This window comes from Lissotriton helveticus, chromosome 7, assembly GCF_964261635.1.
Source record: "Lissotriton helveticus chromosome 7, aLisHel1.1, whole genome shotgun sequence".
Classification (NCBI taxonomy): domain Eukaryota; kingdom Metazoa; phylum Chordata; class Amphibia; order Caudata; family Salamandridae; genus Lissotriton; species Lissotriton helveticus.
Window position 1 is genome coordinate 1,296,560,218 of NC_136068.1, and position 18,837 is coordinate 1,296,579,054.

Here is an 18,837-nt window from a genome sequence, read left to right on the forward strand (position 1 = left end):
AGATCCTTCACGCTCGCCTGGGTGTGCATGCCGCCAGGCGTCTCAAAGGGTGTTGTCCTCCAGGACGGGAATGGAGGAGAACAGTGGCCCGTTGGTGATGTGTGCGATCCCCCGAGCAATCTAGTATTAGCAACGGTGCAATGTTAAAACCTCCACCCCATATCAAAGAGCGGGGTCCCAGGGAGGATATGATTTGCAAAACTTTAATGAGAAAGTTGGGGTCATCAATATTGGGGCCATAGAGCGCCGCGAGGATCAACGGCTGATTATAGTGGGTGCCTCCAAGGATTACGTAGCAACCCTCGGTGTCTATGAAGGAGTGGGTGTCATGCCAGGGGAGGCCCTTCCTAAAGAGGATGGTAACGCTGCGCACATGGTTAGAGAAGAAAGCGTTATAAGGACTCCTTCAAGTGGCGGGAATGCAGCGTGGATGAGGTAGCGGGGAGAAGATGCGTCTCCTGGAGGAATAAAACACCCACCTTGTGTCTGTTGAGATGTGCATGCATGAGGCATGCTTTGCTATAGTCGTTCAGGTCCCTAATATTCCATGTCACAAAGGTGGTATCAGTCATATAACAGTCGGAGGGAGATTGATGAAACAGCGTCGGTGGTCTGCAGTCGTACCAAGGGAATTCAGTGTGTTCAGGTGTAAGCCATTGTGAAGTGTATGCATTCGGTGACATGCCAGAAACAATTCAAGAAGAACAAAAAAAACAGACTACATGGGAAAGGTGTCTGTTGCGAACCCCAAAATGAAGAATCCAAGCCCCCTCCTACCCACTCTAACCCCCCAAATAGGTTGAGTATATGATCCACCCCCACCCAGGAGATTCAAACTTGGAGGACATGATGCCGATACAGGAATCATCCCTTCCGGATGCGTGGGTTCAGCCATTACCCCTTACCACGTAGGCAGGGTGCCGGGCGTTGTGTGATTCAGAGAGAGTTAACTCAAGAGCAGTACATGTGACAGTGAGCATACTTCTCTGCTGTGGGCAAGGTGGGTGAAATGTACTATAAGTGGCCCATATTCCTATAAACAGAGATGCACCAACAGTGTCTACAAATTGCTGGATGTCTTGAGGAAAAGCGATCAAAAAGCTAGTATATATGAAAGAATGCAGTTAACATTACATCAAACAGAGTACATGAAATAGGTGCCAAGAGACAAGCTTAGCTGTGGGGTGGAGTTAGGTATATGCGTGTCAGTCATTGTCACTCAAGCGGCTATCCTCGGAGATGGTGCGGCGGTTCCGGGTGGGAGACCCTCGGTCTAGGTCCACTCTCTCCCCGCTTCCCTGCCGTCTCTTGCCTCCAGACCCCGACCTCCTCCCTGGGAGGTCAGAGACTGCTGCCAACTCCTGCACCTGCTGCCCGCTCCAACTGGGACCATACTGCCTGCAACCACCGTAACCTTTATAAGCCATTTTTTATCTTAATTTTTCCTTTTGTGCCACTGTTATTGTGCCTATCTGTGTCTTGCTCTAATTTCACCACTGTTTTTATTTTCTCGTGCCTGCCTGTTCCTTTCGCCTTTTTCCGCTACTGCCCCTGCGGCCCCTCCTCCCCGGAATTCCCCTGTTCCAGCCTCCCAGCTTCTCCTCCCTCCCAGCTCCCCTACTTAATGGCGGCCGCTGCGCAAGCAGCAGACGTGCCCATTGGGCTTGCCACCAGCGCGCTGAAGGCTCGCCAAAGGCAAGCCCGTCTGAGCCCCTCTGCAACCCGACTGTGGCCAGCGCCAGGAACCATGGACCTCCCACTACCCATCACTACAACACCACCACCCTCCTCGCACTCAACCCTGGAAGACTTAGAGAATGCCAACAGGCCTCGCCGAACACGACCCATGGCCAGTTCTCCTGCCTCCACTGCCACCAGACACTCTCCGCCACCCTGGCCTCCAGCACCGGCGACACCCTAAAAGGCATCCTCCTCAACGTATGCTCCGTACACAAACACGCCATGGAAATCTGGAACCTACTCGACTCCCTCTCGCCCAACATCGCCTTCCTCACAGAGACCTGGAACAATGCATCCTCCGCCCCCGACTTCAGCACCGCCATCCCAGATGGATACAAGATCCAGAGGACAGACTGCCCCAACCACCCAGGAGGGGGCCTCGCCATTGCCCACAAGAGCACCCTCCTCCGCCTCACCACTTCCAGCGAAACCTTCCCCACCGCCAAACACCTGCATTTACAGATACAGACCACCGCAAAGCCACACTCAGAGGAACCCACTCTACAGACCCCCCGGCCCCCGAACACCCATCGCCACCACCATCACCGACTTCATTGCACCCCATGTCATCGCCTCAACAAACTACATACTTATTGGAGACCTGAACTTCCACCTCGACAACCCCAGCGACCCCAACCCCACTATCCTTTATGACAACCTCGCCAGCATCAGACTTAAACAACTCGTCAACACACAGAGCAGGACACACCCTCGAACCCACCTTCGCGGCAGGAAACAGTGTCCAATTCAGCCACCACACAACGCGGCCGCCATGGACTGACCACCACTGAATACACTTCGCCATCAACAAACCCAAGGCTCCAAAACCAGCCCCACGCCCCCCATGAAGGAACTGAAGCAAGGTTACCGACGAGCAACTTAACTCCACCCTCACCCGAGACAACCACACCTGGGCACTCGACGCAAAGGACGCAGTCAGGGAACTCCACACCTGGATCTCAGACTGCACAGAGGAGCTTGCCCCACAACCCCGACAGAAAACGCCCCAGGAGAGCCGCCTGGTTCACCACGACTCTCCAAGAAGCCAAGCGCACCTGCAGACGCCTGGAGAAGAACTGGAGAAACACCAAGACAACCGAACGCCATGACGGACTACAACAACCAGATCAGAGCCACCAAGAGGAACTTCATGCACAACAAAATCCTGGCCAACTCCACCAACTTCCAGGAACTTTTCAGTGTCACTCAAAAATTCACCAACCCATGCAGCGAAGCCATAGACATCACCCCATCCCAAGACCTCTGCGACAAGCTTGGAACCTATTTCCACCTCAAGATCAAAAACCTCTACGACAACTTCGTAATGTAGAAAGAGTCTGGAGGAGGAAAAAAGATGTAGAATCCTATGAAGATTATAGGAAGTTGTTTCGCACCTATAAAAAACATATACAGGAGGCGAAAGCCACATTTTATGAAAAACGGATTAATGAGGCGGATAATGTCCAGAAGGAAACCTTTAGAATACTTGCGGAATTAACTAAGAGAGCCCAAGATACGGACACCACAATTAGCTGTGATACCTTTTTGACATATTTTTTTGGATAAGGTTGATACCATTCTAAATGAGATAAAAAATACCGCCACCGGCTTTATGGATCCACAGGTATCTCAAACTTTGGGGGGAACTCACATGTCCAATTTCCCCCAGATAGATTCATTAGGCCTGGAAACCCTGATGAGGAAAATAAAGTCAGGCTCCCCAGCGGACCCATGCCCTCCAAGTGTATTTCGCCTAGCCCGCCTTAGTCTAGAAGATCACATCCTGTCGATGCTGAATAAATCACTAGACACAGGTCGGCTACCAGCTAGCTTTAAGGAAGCTAGGGTGAAACCGCTAATAAAGAAAGTAGGAGCAGACCCCAAAGTGTTGAAAAATTACAGGCCAATCTCCCAGCTACCATTCCTGTCCAAGGTCCTTGAGCAACATGTGCTGATATCCCTTGCATCGTTTCTGGAATCTAATCATCTTCTCCATGAGATGCAAGCAGGATTTCGAGCGCACCACAGCACTGAACTGGTCATGCTTTCGGTGCTGGACGATCTCAGATTGATGGCTGACAGTAAAAAACCAAGCGCGCTGATACTTTTAGATCTGTCAGCGGCGTTTGACACTGTCAGCCATTCTTTACTCTTGGACAGGTTGGCGAGCTTTGGGTTTCGAGACTCAGCATATCATTGGCTGGAATCTTTTCTATCGGGGAGAACCCAGAGGATTCAGTTGGGAGATATGGTATCAGGAGTGGGAGAACTTACATGTGGGGTCCCCCAAGGCTCTGCCTTATCCCCCCTCCTGTTTAATCTGTATCTACAACCCCTAATAAAAACATTGAGTGAGATGGGTTGCCGCGTATTCAATTACGCGGAAGATACCCAGTTGTTGTTGAGTATGGACGACACTGAACGGGCCCAGTTACAAGCACAAGAGGTACTCAGATATACAGTCAAATGGATGTCTGGGAAACTCCTGAAGATTAACCCTGAGAAAACTGAGGTGTTAATAGTTTCATCTACTTGCTCCCCTTGGAGTGACCGGTACTGGCCCCAGGAATTGGGTCCCACTCCTAAACCAGCCGATTCGGTCAAAAGCCTTGGCATTAAGGTAGATAGGGCTCTCTTAATGGTGAGCCAGGTCTCTACCGTTGTAAGAACGTGCACCGGTCTTATAAGACAACTGCGCAAACTAGTCCCGCTCCTTTCCCAGTCCATGCTTCGTACTGTAGTCTCGGCCACTATACTCTCGAGGCTGGACTACGGAAATGCTCTCTATCTGGGCCTACCAAAGGTATTGACCAACAGACTGCAGGTGGTCCAAAACGATGCAGCAAGACTTATTTTTAAACTTCCGAGGAAATCACATGCCTCCCCGCTGCTGCAGAGCCTCCACTGGTTGCCAGTGACGCAAAGGTCTGTTTTTAAAAGTCTCTGCATAGCCCACAAGTCTATCTATGGGCAAGCCCCTGCATATATTAAAGGAAGGCTGGAGATCTATCGACCTGAAAGAAGTCTAAGGTCTTCCGAGGCTCAACTGCTCGTGTGTCCTCGATTTAAATTGGCCACAAAAGGTGGAAGAGCCTTTTCGGTTCTTCTGCCGAAGATCTGGAACAAACTGCCTGAGACCCTTCGTAAGGATGGAAACAGGCTCCATTTTAGAAAGATCTTAAAGACTATCCTGTTTAGAGCAGCGCTGAGCCCAGTCTAGCTTCTATTCTCTCCCTGTTGTTGACTAGGTCGTTATGTTTTTTTGCGGTCAAAGCGCCCTGAGACCTGTCGGTGAGTTGGCGCTATACAAACCCACATTAACAATAACAATAACAATAACAATCAACCACCCATCAGGCGCCATATGCAGCCCCCGCCCCCAGAAACACCAGCCAGCCCACCTTCTCCAACTGGACACCGATCACGGCCGAAGACACCGCCTCGACCATGAAAAGCATCCACTTGGGGGCCCCCACCGACCCCTGCCCCCTCACATCTACCACACAGCCGCGGCCGTCATCGCACCCTAACTACAACGCACCATCAACACCACCTTCAAAACAGGCACCTTCCCAGACGACTGAAAGCATGCAGAAGTCAGACCTCTGCTCAAGAAGCCCACAGCTGACCCCACTGACCTCAAGAACTCGGCCCATCTCGCTCCTCCCTTTCTCAGCCAAAGTTGCAGAGAAAACAGTCAACAGGAAACTGACACAATTCATTGAAGAGAACGCTGTGCTCGACCCGTCCCAATCCGGATTCCGAAGTAACCACAGCACAGAGACTGGCCTTCTCGCAGCCACAGACAACATCCGCACCCTCCTGGACCAAGGCCACTCTGCAGCTCTCATCCTACTCGACCTATCAGCGGCATTCGACACCGTCTCCCACCGCACACTAGTCATCATACTACATGACGCCAGCATACATAGAACAGCCCTGGACTGGATCCGATCATTCGTCACCAGAAGAAGCCAAAGGATCAGACTTCCACCCTTCCTCTCTGACCCCACGAAAATCACCTGCGGAGTCCCACAAGGTTCATCCCTGAGCCCCACCCTCTTCAACATCTACATGGCCCCCTCGCAGCCATCGTCCGACAACACGGCCTCAACATCGTATCCTACGCCGACACCCAGCTCCTCTCCCTCACAAAAACCCCACCACTGCCAAACTCAACTTCCAGAAAGGAATGCAAGACGTCGCAGTTTGGATGACCAACAGCTGCCTGAAGCTCAACGCAGAGAAGACAGAAGTCCTCGTCCTCTGTACCACCCCTTCTGCATGGGACAGCACCTGGTGGCCGACTGCCCTCCCTCCGAAGCCCACTTACCCCCTCAGACCATGCCAAGAACCTCGGCATCGTACTCGACTCATCACTCACCATGAACCGACAGGTCAACGCCAGCACCTCCTACTGCTTCAACACCCTCCGCATCCTCCACAGACCTTCAAGTGGATCCCCCCCTGAGTCAAAGAAGACCGTCACCCTGGCACTCATCACCAGCAGACTGGACTACGGAAACACACTGTACGCCGGCATCAACAAGTCCCTACTCCGCAAACTCCAGACAATACAGTACACCAGACTGTGGGAGGAGGGGCGCGGACCAAGTGACCTATGCGCCCGCTCTACAATGAAGTGATTGGACAGGGCTGGGCCAAAAAGATCGCGGAGCAGCGATTTAAGGTAATCCTGCATCCTGCCGATCACAGTGGACTCTGGCAGGCAGACGACCAGAACATTATTCCGTCGGGAGAGCGCTTCAAGGTCCTCATTCTTAGCGCGTATGACTGAGGATTTTGTCCATGTTGGAGATGGCCCTTTTTACAGGGTTATCCCTAAACTTTTTGCTTCTTCCTCCTATTTTTTCCCGACCTGCTGTTGTTGGTTTTAGGACTCTGAGCACTTTATCACTGCTGACCAGAGCTAAAGTGCATATGTTCTCTGTGTAAATTGTGTTATGGATTGGTGTTTCCATGATTGGCCTAATTTATTTACGTGTCAGTCCCTAGTAAAGTGCACTGAGTGTGCCAGGGCCTGTAAATCAAATACTGTTAGTGGGCTGCAGCACTGGATTCAGCCACCCACACAAACAGCCTGTAAATGTATCTCTGGCCTGCCATTGCAGAGCCTATGTGCAGTCTGGGACTGCCATGTTGAATTGGCAAGTGTACCTACTTGCCAGGCCCTAACCTTCCCTTTCCTTGCCTGTCAGTCACCCCTAAGGTAGGCCCAAGGTACCTGTGTAGGCCCAAGGTACCTCTGTGGGCAGGGTGCAGTGTATGTGAAAGGTAGGACATGCCCTGGTGTGTGTGGCATATCCTGATAGTGAATTAGTGCCAATTTCGTTGTTCACTATTGCATGGCTACCTGTTCCCATAGGACAGAACGGGGAGTTTGTTTATAACATCTTATAAACATAACTGGCCTTGGGAACAAGGAAGAGAAATACGTTTTAGTATGTATCTTTTAGTGAAGGTGATTTTTACATTCTGTGTTTGAAAATACCACTTTTAGAAAGTAGGTATTTTCTTGCTCAGCCATCCAGTGTGCCTCTGCTAGGATGTGTATTGACTGTCTGGCTTTGGGATGACAGGGGCTGGGGAGGAGCTGTGGCTCCACAGAGTCTAGATGGGTCAGGGATGGTCTGAATAGACCTGGGCTGCATTCAGAGTAGTGGGAGGAGTTGTCACTTGCACCTAAATATGCCCCGTCTACCTTTGACAATGCCCTCTCCACCTCCTGCTGGGAACCTGCACCAGAGAGGACAGAACTGGTTCTGGCTGGGCACAGACACTCTCTGCCTGAGAGAACAAAGGATGTTGGGCTCTAAAAAGTGGTTTTTGGGCTATAAAAAGCGGGGCTCAAACCCCTGACCTTTAGAACCAAGAAGACTGCCAAGAAGAAGAGTTGGAGAAGCTGTGAGGAGGAACTAGCACTTTGCTGTGTTCTTTGCTGTGTTGGCCTGCAGTGGCTGCTTCTGTCTTGGGCAGTGAAAGGACTGGACTGAACTCTCTGCAATCTACTTTTGTGAGTTTCTCCAAGGGCTTGAGGTAGTGCTTGCCCCCTGTTCAAGAAATCTCAGGAACAGCAAAGACTTCAAGCTCTTCTGCCCTCAACACTGGGAACTGTGTGTTGTGTGCTGCAACAGAAGAAAAAGCAACCCACCACCGTCTACGACTACGCTGCCGACTCTGTGTCCTGAAGGCACCGCAGAGGGCACCGCTGCACTGCGACCCTGGTCTCACCGCCGCCGCTTGCTGACGTCACCAAAGAGCCGCTGCTCGCACTGCGACCTGTGGGCACCGCACTCCGCATCGCCTCTCTTCATGACGGCGCCTTGGTTTCCCCAATCATGCCACTACACGCCGAAATCGACGCTGCTGCTTGCACCGTGATTCGAGGACACCGCTCCTAAGGTTAACCGACGAGCCGCTCTCATCCCGCACTGCAGCCTTGGCCTACCGACGCCAGTTCGTAAGCCGACGACAGCGCTTCAGCAATGAATATGCCACTGCTTGCACCGTGAGCTGCAGGCACCGCGACGAGCACCGCATTCACTTTGCACCGCGACCCTGGTCTCACCGACTACACCATCTGACACCCTGACCGAGGCACTGCTCGTACCACGACCTGAGGGCACCACACGCTACACTTCGCACCACAGCACCCGACGCCAGCGCTCCCGACTTCAACCGCAAGGAGTTCAATCTGCAACGTGTGTGACTTCAAGGGCCTGACAACTCCTGCACCGACCTCCGGAACCAACGCACGCGGACGCCGTGCTTTCGGAAGCTCAACGAGAGGTCACAGACGCCCTGCATTTCTAAAGGCGCCGCGGTCAGCCACAACTGTTTGGATTTATTTGTTCACGACGCCCTGCTAGCCACGGACGGAGCTATCGACTTCAAGGAACTTTATTTCAAGGTTATTGTGATAACTGACGACTTCTAGGGACTGTATTGTAGATTTTTTTTATCGTTTTTGGTCTTAAGTATATACAAATATTGGATTTTTTCTAAACTGTTGTGTTGTACTTTTGCAGTGCTTACACTGTATTACTGAAGGTAATGTGCAAATGCTTTACACACTGCCTCTAAGATAAGCCTGACTGTTCGTGCCAAGCTACAAAGGGGGTGAGCAGAGGTTATTTTAGGAGTGCAACTCCATTATCCTGACTAGAAGGAAGGGTCCCTACTTGGACAAGGTGAAAACCATTGCCAACTAGAGACTCCCATTTCTAACAGTCCATCTTGAGGAGTTTCTGCGCACCCACGGCACCGGCATCTTCGGCGTCCGAGGCCCTAGCTGCGAGTGGAACAATGCAGGCATCGTGGCAGTCCACCCTTTGCTTAACCTGATTGAGGCGGGCTGTTAAGTGGTCTTTGTTTGCGTCTAATGACTATAGACTGGATTGCACCTCTAGGAGGACGGTGCGTAGGCTGTCGTCCCGTTCGCCAGGGGGGTCAGTCTGAGTGGACTGTTCACCGTCATCAGGGGGGGCCTCACCACTTCTGACCGCCCCCCGCCCTGTGAAGGTAATCTTGGGTTGTCTAGTGTAAGTTTTCCCCACGATGGGCTTGTAAGGTGATGGGGGATCTGTATAGTCCAAAGGATTTGCCTATGATAGAGAAGGTCCACAGCCTGGAGGCAGGTCAGACCAGGAAAGGCCAAAACAGATGTAGTGAAGCGGTTCCCCAAGAAGATCAATACGGGCTCAGGTGGGCCGCAGGAACAGCGCTAGTGGGTCCGAGGCCAGCAGCCGGGGGATTAGGAATGCCCACAGGTGTGTGGTGGAGGTGCCACAGGTCAGATCAGGACAAGCATTTGTGCGTTGGCGTAGATAAGGGCCGCAGAAAGTGCCCCAATGAGGTGGCAGCAAGTGAGCAAGCCTGAGCCAATGGGAAGTCCAATTGACCGCAGTGGTACTGTATGTGGCGAGAAGCCAGGCAAGGAGGAGGAAAAACCCCGGGAGCAGGCCCTTCCGCACGCAGGCTAAAATGTGCGCGGGCCGGAGGAGCAAACAGCAGCAGGAAAAAGGGCTGCCAAAGCCCTCACCAGCAGCAGGCAGTGGAGCAGGCCAACAGGTCAGTAAAGGGGGCCCTGAAGAAAATCGGCAACCTTACTTGTGGTGATCCTAGGTGCGAGGCTTGTCACTGCCGCTGTCACTGAATCCAGATGGGTGCACACAAGCAGGCCCCTTCCAGCCGTAGGCCAGAGTCCACAGGGCGGCCGAGTCCCAGCCAGTCGCCGGAGCAGCAGAGGCCTCCGGCATGCCCCAGGCCGCGTCTCCCGCAACAGCAGCCAGCCGGAGACGCAGGATGGAGCGTGGGGGAGCTCCAGGGGGGAGCCGAACCAGACCGGGCACAAGGATGCGCCAGGTAGGGGCCTGCAGCAGCAGTGGCTGGATAGGCACCGCCAGCAAGGCCAGGCCAGCACAGGCGTCCGAGTGTGGTTGACGGGATCCAAGTCCAAAATGTCCCAGTCACAGTCGCCTTAAGGGCCTCCTGAGCAGCAGAGTAGGTACGCAGCAGGGTCGGATTGGGATCACAATTCGGCCCGGGCACTGACGAAAAAAGTGGCCCACATTCAAAAGGCGTGGCCCATATTTAAGGGGCGTGGCCCACATTCAAGGGGCGTGCCCTTTCATGAAACACCATTTGCACAGACAAGGAATGAAAGTGGGAGGATACTGCTCTTGCAAAGGACACAGGGCCAAGGTGACAATGGCCTACATGCTGAGCAACTAAAAAAAATAACAAGGCCCCTTTCTGTCACAAAATTATTCCAGCCCTCCAGCACAGAAGCACCTGAAAAGCAGCAAAGCCCCTGCTATTACTAACCTACTTAGCCCTCCCCAGACCTTCAGCTCAGGAGCACATGAACAGAGGTAAGGCCCCTGCAATTAGTAAATTAATCAGCCCTCCAGGCCTCCGGAAAATGTCCTGGCAGGGGAGCACAAAACACAGCTTTCTGGGTCATCCAAGGTAGCCAGGGGGGAGGCTGAGGTGAAGCTGGTGCATGGGAAGTGCCTTCCCAGTGTGTTCTGGCAGTTTGAGTTTTTACCATTTACTGTAGTATTACCCTTGTACCTGTGTATGGTACCCTTTTGTAACTTGCACATGTCACTTTTCTCTGGTATCACACTGTATGCTACCTCTCACTTTTGTTTGCTTTAGATACTTGCACAAGTGCCACCATTGCCTACGTAACGTTTGTTCTTGTGCTGGAGTGTCTGCCATTTATTGCAGTATTATACCTCTACTTGTAATTTGTACGCTTTTGTAACCTGCACACATATCACTTTTTCCTCCTGTAATGTACCGATTGCTACCTCATGTATTTTGGTTGCTCACTATTGTCTCTTTTGATTCATGTAACTTAACGTTTGCTTTTGTAATTTGTCCACTTGTAATTTTTCTCCTCATGTATTATTGCTGTTCCTAGTGTGAAGCGCAATGACACCTTCGGGTAAAGTCCGCGCTATATAAACTCGCATAAATAAATATATAAAATAAAAAAATTCCAAACATCACCTGGCCCCCACAGCAAGACCCATTATGCCCTGAATGTGAAGGGGTGTGGGCGAGGTGTTAAGACTAACACCGTATCTGGGCTGCATGGGCCCCAGGGGGGCCGAGGTGAAAATGGCTCAAAGGCCTGAGAAACACCTGGCCCCCAGGGAGGCTGATTCTTGCAAACAATCACCCCTCCCCAGCCCAGCCTCAGCTTGATTGCTTGGCAGGGCAGGGGTGAAGGAGAGGCCACAGCTGACAATCGCTGTCCGGCCGCACAGCGAGGCTGCTTTCATTTTCTCTGTCTGTCTCCGTGCACTCTGTGGGCCGGTTTTTTTCCTCCCCTTTCCTAGTCCACTCGCTGTGGACAGGGGAGAAAAAAACGGCCCACAGAGGCCACTGAGGCATCGGCCCTTCGGCCCATGCCCGAATGCCCGCCTTGCCAATCCGCCCCTGGTACGCAGTGTCAGGCATCAACACAGGGGGCCGGATGACTCCCTCTGATGGCGGATCATGACGGATGAAACGGCTCGGACTGCAGAGCTCGCTCAGAGTGCAGCCATCTTGCAGCTGGCGAGACCACGCCGCCTCCCTCCCAACACCCCAGCGATTGACACTTCTTGATGCTAATGATGCTGCGATTTTTGGGACTGACAAGGAAAGGTTTTCTCTGTTTCCCATATTATTCCAATGGTAAAGGGATTTCAAATTGACAATTTACCCACTAGTTGACAGGCACATATCTTCAGTACCAGTCCTACATAACACCAAAAGCAAACAAGAACTTACTGAAACATCTGGAAATGAGTGACTCTTTAAGAATGAAAACCAATCCCTACCCATTTACCCAATTATTTCAATCATCATCCGTCCTTCAGGACTGCAGTTCCCCTAACGTTTAAATCTATTTTATATATAACATCAGTTCATGGCTAGAGCCAATTTCTGTCTCAGATCATACTGAAAAAACACTAGATAATTTAATGTACAAACTTAGTGCTGCAAAAGTTGCAAGAGCTAATCATTAGATAACAGGGTTAGTGAAACAAATATATGTGCACATAAAATATATTGAAATCTTTTTTCTAAATTAATGCAATGAAAATATTAATTCTAAAGGGGCACTATAATTGGTAAATAATTGGTATTTTAGCTTACAAAACACTATAATTGAAATCAAACTAATAGATAGTGAAAAATCTAAAATATTGAGAGAGATTAAAAAGATACTTTGCTTCCTTGAAATATTTCACTCAACAACAAGCAACCTAATTCAAATATAATTAACAAACTGGCATAATAATTACACAATAAGAAAATAACATTTTTTAGGATGCAAATATGGCCAACTTCATGATTGCTAATTACCCACAATGTAAGAGCAGTAGTACAAATACATAAGCCAGAACAGACTTTGATGAAGAAGTTACCTTCAATATTAGTCTTTCTGTTGGATTCCTTACCTCGTGGCATTGTGCGACCCCGCTCTGCCCTGGTCCGAATCTGACGAGTGGAGCTGCACATAAGAGCCACCCATGTGCCCGGACGTCAGTTTCTTTGGTAAACTCATCTGTTCCGTCAGACGCAGAACCTATTCAAGAACTGGATGAACCTGTGACCGATTCCTAAACTGGGACCACTTTAGATGGAGAGGAGACCATTCAACAAAGTGGGGAGGTGGGAGGGTGGTGAAGAATCTTCAGTTCGATTATCCACCACAAAGAGTATTACCAAAGATAAGTAACTAGTCCTTCTGATGGATACTTCTAAACGCAGATACCTTACCAGACTGGCCGTAGCGGGCATCGGGCGTTTCCCCGGGAAGCTGGAAGGGTGGGGGATTGTTTTGAGGGGGGGGGGGGGCAGTTTTGCAGTGGTGCTGCAAGATCAGCCCAAAGTACCATAAGCAGCATGCAAGCATTTCCAGCCTCTGGGGGCCAGGTAGTTCTTCCTCAGGGGCTGATCCGAGAATATCGCCAGGGCTACTTTGAGCTCCTAGTCCGGCCCTGATGCCATGGCAAAAAAGATCAAGTAAGGGTTCTCCTCATTGCTGGAAGATGCCCTGCGCCACCTCTAGAGCAACTGTAATTTGGTAGGTGCTGTCACCGACGTCTGCTTTGGTGTTTAAAGATCCAGCCAGGTGATGTAACACCAGAGAATTGCCTTGATAATTCAGCCAGTTCTAGAGGTGCAAACCCTCCTGGCACAGGACTCAGGGTACCCTGGATATAAAGGAGTGACGGAAGGAATACATGAATTAATCTGAGCCACGGGCAATTAATCAGGGCTGCATTCCAGTCGCTCATAATTTTGCACACAATGCTACCTCAGTTTGGACCCAGACATATTCAAATCTGTCTTGACTTTGCTCCAATGGGAACAGTCCAGCTTGAACTGTCAAGCCAGGTCCTCCATAAACTGGAACACGAGACGTGGGTCTTGTGCACACTGTGGCACTGGAACCAAGCTGTACTTGGTTGATGAGCCCTAAACCAGTACTAGTTTCTCAGGACCACCAACTCCACTGTTGCGTCAGCTTCTGCATTCACATCAAGACAGTAATGCTTCATGAACATATGCCTGCTCTTCCAGGTGGCTGCACAGCAGATGTCTTTCAATGGCACACTGGCACAGACCGGTGCAGTTGATGCCATGCTCCTGGTGGAATGTGCACTTGCTCTTCCATGGAGACACCACTGCAGATCTTTTGCAAATTTCTCTGAGCCCCTGGATGGAATTTGACGAGTTCTCCTGATGCTGGGCAGACTGAAACGTAAGATCCCACTACAAAGCCCACATGTGCCATCTAGCATGGCCACCAACCAACATGCAGCAGACTAGGAGGCCTAAAAGCCTCAGAACCATCCTCATTTAGACCCAGGACAGAGGCTGAAACACGGGGATCATAGCCTGAATGTCGTGGACTCAATGGTCCAGAGGCAAGGCCTGAAAGCGCACTGTATACAGGATGGCTCAGACGAAAAGGAGACTCTGTAAAGGAGTCAGGTGCAACTTTGGCAGGTTGATTGAGAGCAGCAACAATGTCTAGTGGTTCACCTTTGTCTATAAGTGGTCTGCAATGGGCACTGGTGAGTACAGAAGGAAGTACAGCTCACTGGAAGTGATCGTGGTCCATGCAGGTGCCACCAGTGGACCTTCAGACAAAAATGTGAAAATAGGCATCCTGCAGGTCCAACATATCCATCTCCAGTCTCCGGGATCCAGGACAGAAAGAAAATGAACCTCAATCTAGTTTCCACTTGCTAGATGTTTGCGCACAGGTTGAAATGTTTTTCTTACTTTGGGGTTTTTGTAGATCCCAAGTGTCTTATCAGGTTCTATGGCAGTACCAATATTGTTTTAAAATCAAAGGCTCAAGAAAAGTGTCAGTCCTGGAATCCATGCAGTTCTGTTAGCAGAATAAGATCAGTGATCTCAAGATAGCAAGTTTGTAAACATTTGCAAAATCAACATTTCCAAGGAATACTACAGTAGTATCCATTCTCTTATTCCACAGGCCACCATAATTGCAGTTGAATTTTTGCTGTTGTTAAAGTAATAGAAACAGATGCACAATAAAATCAGCCGGCATGAATCAAGTTCTGCTTTGAAATCATTGGAAAAAATGTAAAAATAGCTATCCTGAAAGACAAAACCCATTGTCTATCAAAAAAATCCAACTTTTTGTTTAAAATATGAAATAGTTTTTGAGCTTGGATATTGAGTTCCGGAACACCAGGTAGGATAAAAGGCAGCCTGTATGCACGAAAGGTCACTGCTAGGTCGAATTCTAAGAACAACTTTGCAGGACTGGTCAAGACATTTTGTTGCCCTTGGCAAAGCGATACTTTGCTGCCGCAAAAGTCACAGAGGAGAAACTGTTGATGATTGTGCACCAAGATGAAAACAGTGCCAGTATTTCTGGTGCTCCATGGGATGTTACTCTATTGGAGCAGCGGACATTTTGTAAAAAATAACCTATTTTGGGACTTTTCCTATAATTTGGCTGTTGCATTACCTTAAGGAACTGTGGGTCTTGAATCAGATAGGGCAAGCAAAAGAAGTTCAAGACTTGTGCTGGTGCCATTGAAAGATGCAAAAACTAGAGGGTGGTAAGTAGAGGATCATGCCAAATATAGCAGTAGCTTCTTGGAAAACAGGTTGCTTGGAAGTACATCACAAACTGGCATACAGGTTCAACTGGTAAAGGGGATTTTGCTATGGAAGACAAAATCTATGAAGAAACAGTAGTTGTCATTGTTCGATACCAAGGAGGCTAGGCAATCTGTGAGTAGAACATGTCCACCTGGTGTGAATACCGTCATACCGGATTCCTCACTGCACTTGAGTTTGACAACTAAGAACCTATTCTTCATTTGCTAATTTAGAAGCAGGAGATTCATTCAAAATTCACGAATATACGTTCTGAAATGGCCTTCCACAACATATCAGACTTGAGAGTGACATAATAAAATATTACAGGGAGCTGAAGCCTTATCTCGTCTGTTCTGTTTAGGACTAGAAGACTGCAATAAACTCATCTTTTAACAATTTGCAAAGAGTTGTAAGTCTTGAGAACATTTCAATCTTTGTTTTGAAGTTTTATGAAAAACAAGGGCGGATTTTTCTGAAGCTACAGAAAAATAGATCAAGCTTGCAAACCCTCAGTCTGATGTTCATTCTTTTTCTGCCTGTGATCTAATTAGGCATTGTAATTTAGTAAAGACTTTAAAAAAGGGTTGAGTTAGTCTTATATAGCACCGAATTAATCCGACAAGATCCAAGCCTGCTATAATCACTAGAAAACAATGTCCATTTCCTTTACATAAAGAGAAATAACCACGATCACATATAAGGAAAGACTGGAGGTTGTGAAGAACTGGCTAGAGGCTGGAGCAAAGGGGGGCTTCCAGGGCCAGATACACTTCACAGCGATTCAGAAGAATAGGAATTCCCAATAAGAAATTGAGCTAGAAAGTCACAGGGAAGATAAATAGAAACACAGGGAACAGACTGGTCCTGCACAACTTCTCCAAGTTGTTGGGCTAACACTGCCCCTAATCCATGCTCACCATGAATTGCTCCTTGCTTTCGTTGTTCTTTCTGCTCCCTAGTTCTCCTCTTCCTCGTTTACTAGAGTCCTTAGCCATTTCATGCATGGTTGCTCTCTTTGTTAACTTGGTGTATATCTGAATACCAGTGCTTTGTATTGTACTGAGAGCGATGCTTCGACATGAACCATTCTATCAGATCAGTGACTGCTTTGAATTCTAGGGTACTCCTGTATCGCTGGGAGGAGGATGGGGCCTTGTGGGCTCCTGCTACCCCAGGGGTATAGTTATACTGTTCGTCAGTGGAACATGCAATAAGCGAAACACTAGGGGAGCAGGCTTTGTTTAAATAAAACGTGTATTTACACAAGCACTTAACCATTTGGCAGGGATACATCTCACTGTTGAACTTATTACATAAATCTTCTAATATGTCCTGAAAGCTCATTGACGGGGATGAGAAAAAAAGCGACGAGAGTTGAAGACTCAGACGACATCAGAAGCAGTCTCTCTTGTTTCTCTTAGACCCTTCTCCCATCTTCCACAGGGACTCTGTAACAGGCATTTGTCTTGGCCCTTATCATTTGAATCACTCCATGCTGAGGATTGATGGATTAACACCAGAAGACACCCATGCCATAGACCCAAACCTAAAAGTTTGGTTGTGGCCATTCCTGCCTTCAATAAAATGTGTGCAGTATTGAAGTTAAGCAGCAGGTGAACAGGTGAGTATAGAGGCATAGAGGCCACGGAACATCTTTTCCTTCCCTTTCTCACTCCCTATCTGGTTTTGTCCCTATCGTTCTTTTTTAGTGCTGGTTAGTCCTTTTCTTCCACCAGTTTTTCTTTATCTTTCTGACCTCTCCTTTCTCTTCTGATCTCTGTCTCTATAGGATGAAGATGAGCATTTAATGCAGAATTACTTCAGAGAACAGGAATCCTATGATGGAACTTCCTTCCTCATCCCTGTGTATTTCCTCTCACGGATGTTGGCAGTAAAATAACCAATAGCCAAAAAATTACTAGGTGCTGGGTCAACAAATTATGGTGCAGCTAGGCTGAGGATGGAGCGTGGTTGGGATTTTAAACCCAGCCCCCCACGTGAGAGTAAAGGGGGTGGAAGGGAGTGCATGTGTGCTCATGGAGTGTTAGGCCCAGTTTTAATTGTAAAGAGAAGGTTGTGGTATGAGTGAGGTGTCCAGTCCTCTCTTTTTCGTGCGAGGGGATCGTTGGAGAGTGCATAACAAGGGGGCACATGCTCTCTTGAAAAATAAAGATGGCAATCTCTGCCAGCATCACTGAGCCCGGTCTATCAGGAGAGGGAACCCTGAAAACTGTATGAGAGAGGTATGAAACAGGTTAGATTGGAATTAAACATGGGTACCTGGTGTGAGAGGAAGCACTGGTTACTGCATCAATTTCTTGGTCTTTCAGGCGCTTCAGCCGTTGAAGTTGGTCTTCATGGTCCTTTTGCATTTCTTGGATGGATTTCCTGGAGCAACACAATAAGTTTTCAATCAAATAATGTAACTATAAAGGTAAATATTTTGATATCAGAAACTCCCACGGTTGATCCTAAGCGACTCCATTTATTTAGGGTCGTTGAGTGTTGCCATGTCCTCCGTTTGGTAGCATCAACAGTATGGTAACATACAACACTGCATGAAAAAAACCAGAAGGTCCATGCCCAATTCCAGCACCTGAGCTTGTGAGCCGGAATTGCAGGTAAGTTTCTTTTTAAGCTTAAGATTCTCTGGATAATTTGCTGTTTGGATACAGCTCCAGGTTCCTTACCCCAGTTATCAGTAGAAGAGCCTTTACTTAAACAGGTTTCTGAGCCCACAACCTGAATATAAGCTTGGTGACCTGAATATACACACAAATGCAAAAGAAATAAACAATTATATGGAGTTGCTTTGAAAATATCCACAATGGGGTAATTTCTCAAGAGTGCTGTGATCATACCCTTGCCTCTTGCAGAGTAAGCCCAAGACTTGCCTAAGGACTATAACAAGCTGTGCCATAACAAAACAGACTGCACGATACAATACACCCTCATTTATAAGTTGGCAGATACCAGGCATCCAACACAAATACACAACATACACAATCCACCAAACTTAGGAGTGGGGAAACTGCTGAGTTTCTGCTGGAGAGGCCCCAGTCTGCTTGCCCAGAGGAAACATTTGACCTGGCAGGCAACCACTACAGGGCTAAGACGCAAAAGTGATGGTGATTTTGCTTTTTTAGTGTGGGATGAGCCTCACTGGATTTCTCTCCCTGGGACCGTGCAAGTCATGCCGATTCTGGGCAGGGAAACAAACATATGCAAACATGCATTCTCTTTGCAGCCTGGCATGTGATTAGTTTGTTTACTGAAATAAACTTCTTCTTTGGGTGTTTGTTTCAGTAAAACCAAAAATAAGTGCTGAGTGGGAAAACAATAATGGGAATATAGTGGGTAGTCCACACCCAGGGTGGGGAGGTCAGAGCACCCTATAATCTGGCCGGCAGCCTGGCAAACAAT

At 48.8% G+C, this 18,837-nt stretch overlaps 1 protein-coding gene across 3 annotated transcripts in view; it reads right to left on the reverse strand.

The window, feature by feature from the left end:
- FBF1 (Fas binding factor 1) overlaps positions 1–18,837 on the reverse strand; it is a 596,028-nt gene that overhangs the window by 178,474 nt on the left and 398,717 nt on the right. For all 3 annotated transcript variants that reach the window (XM_078654557.1, XM_078654558.1, XM_078654559.1), the window contains one exon: positions 17,695–17,802. In XM_078654557.1, the coding sequence (XP_078510683.1) occupies positions 17,695–17,802 (108 nt within the window). The remainder of the gene's footprint in view (positions 1–17,694; positions 17,803–18,837) is intronic.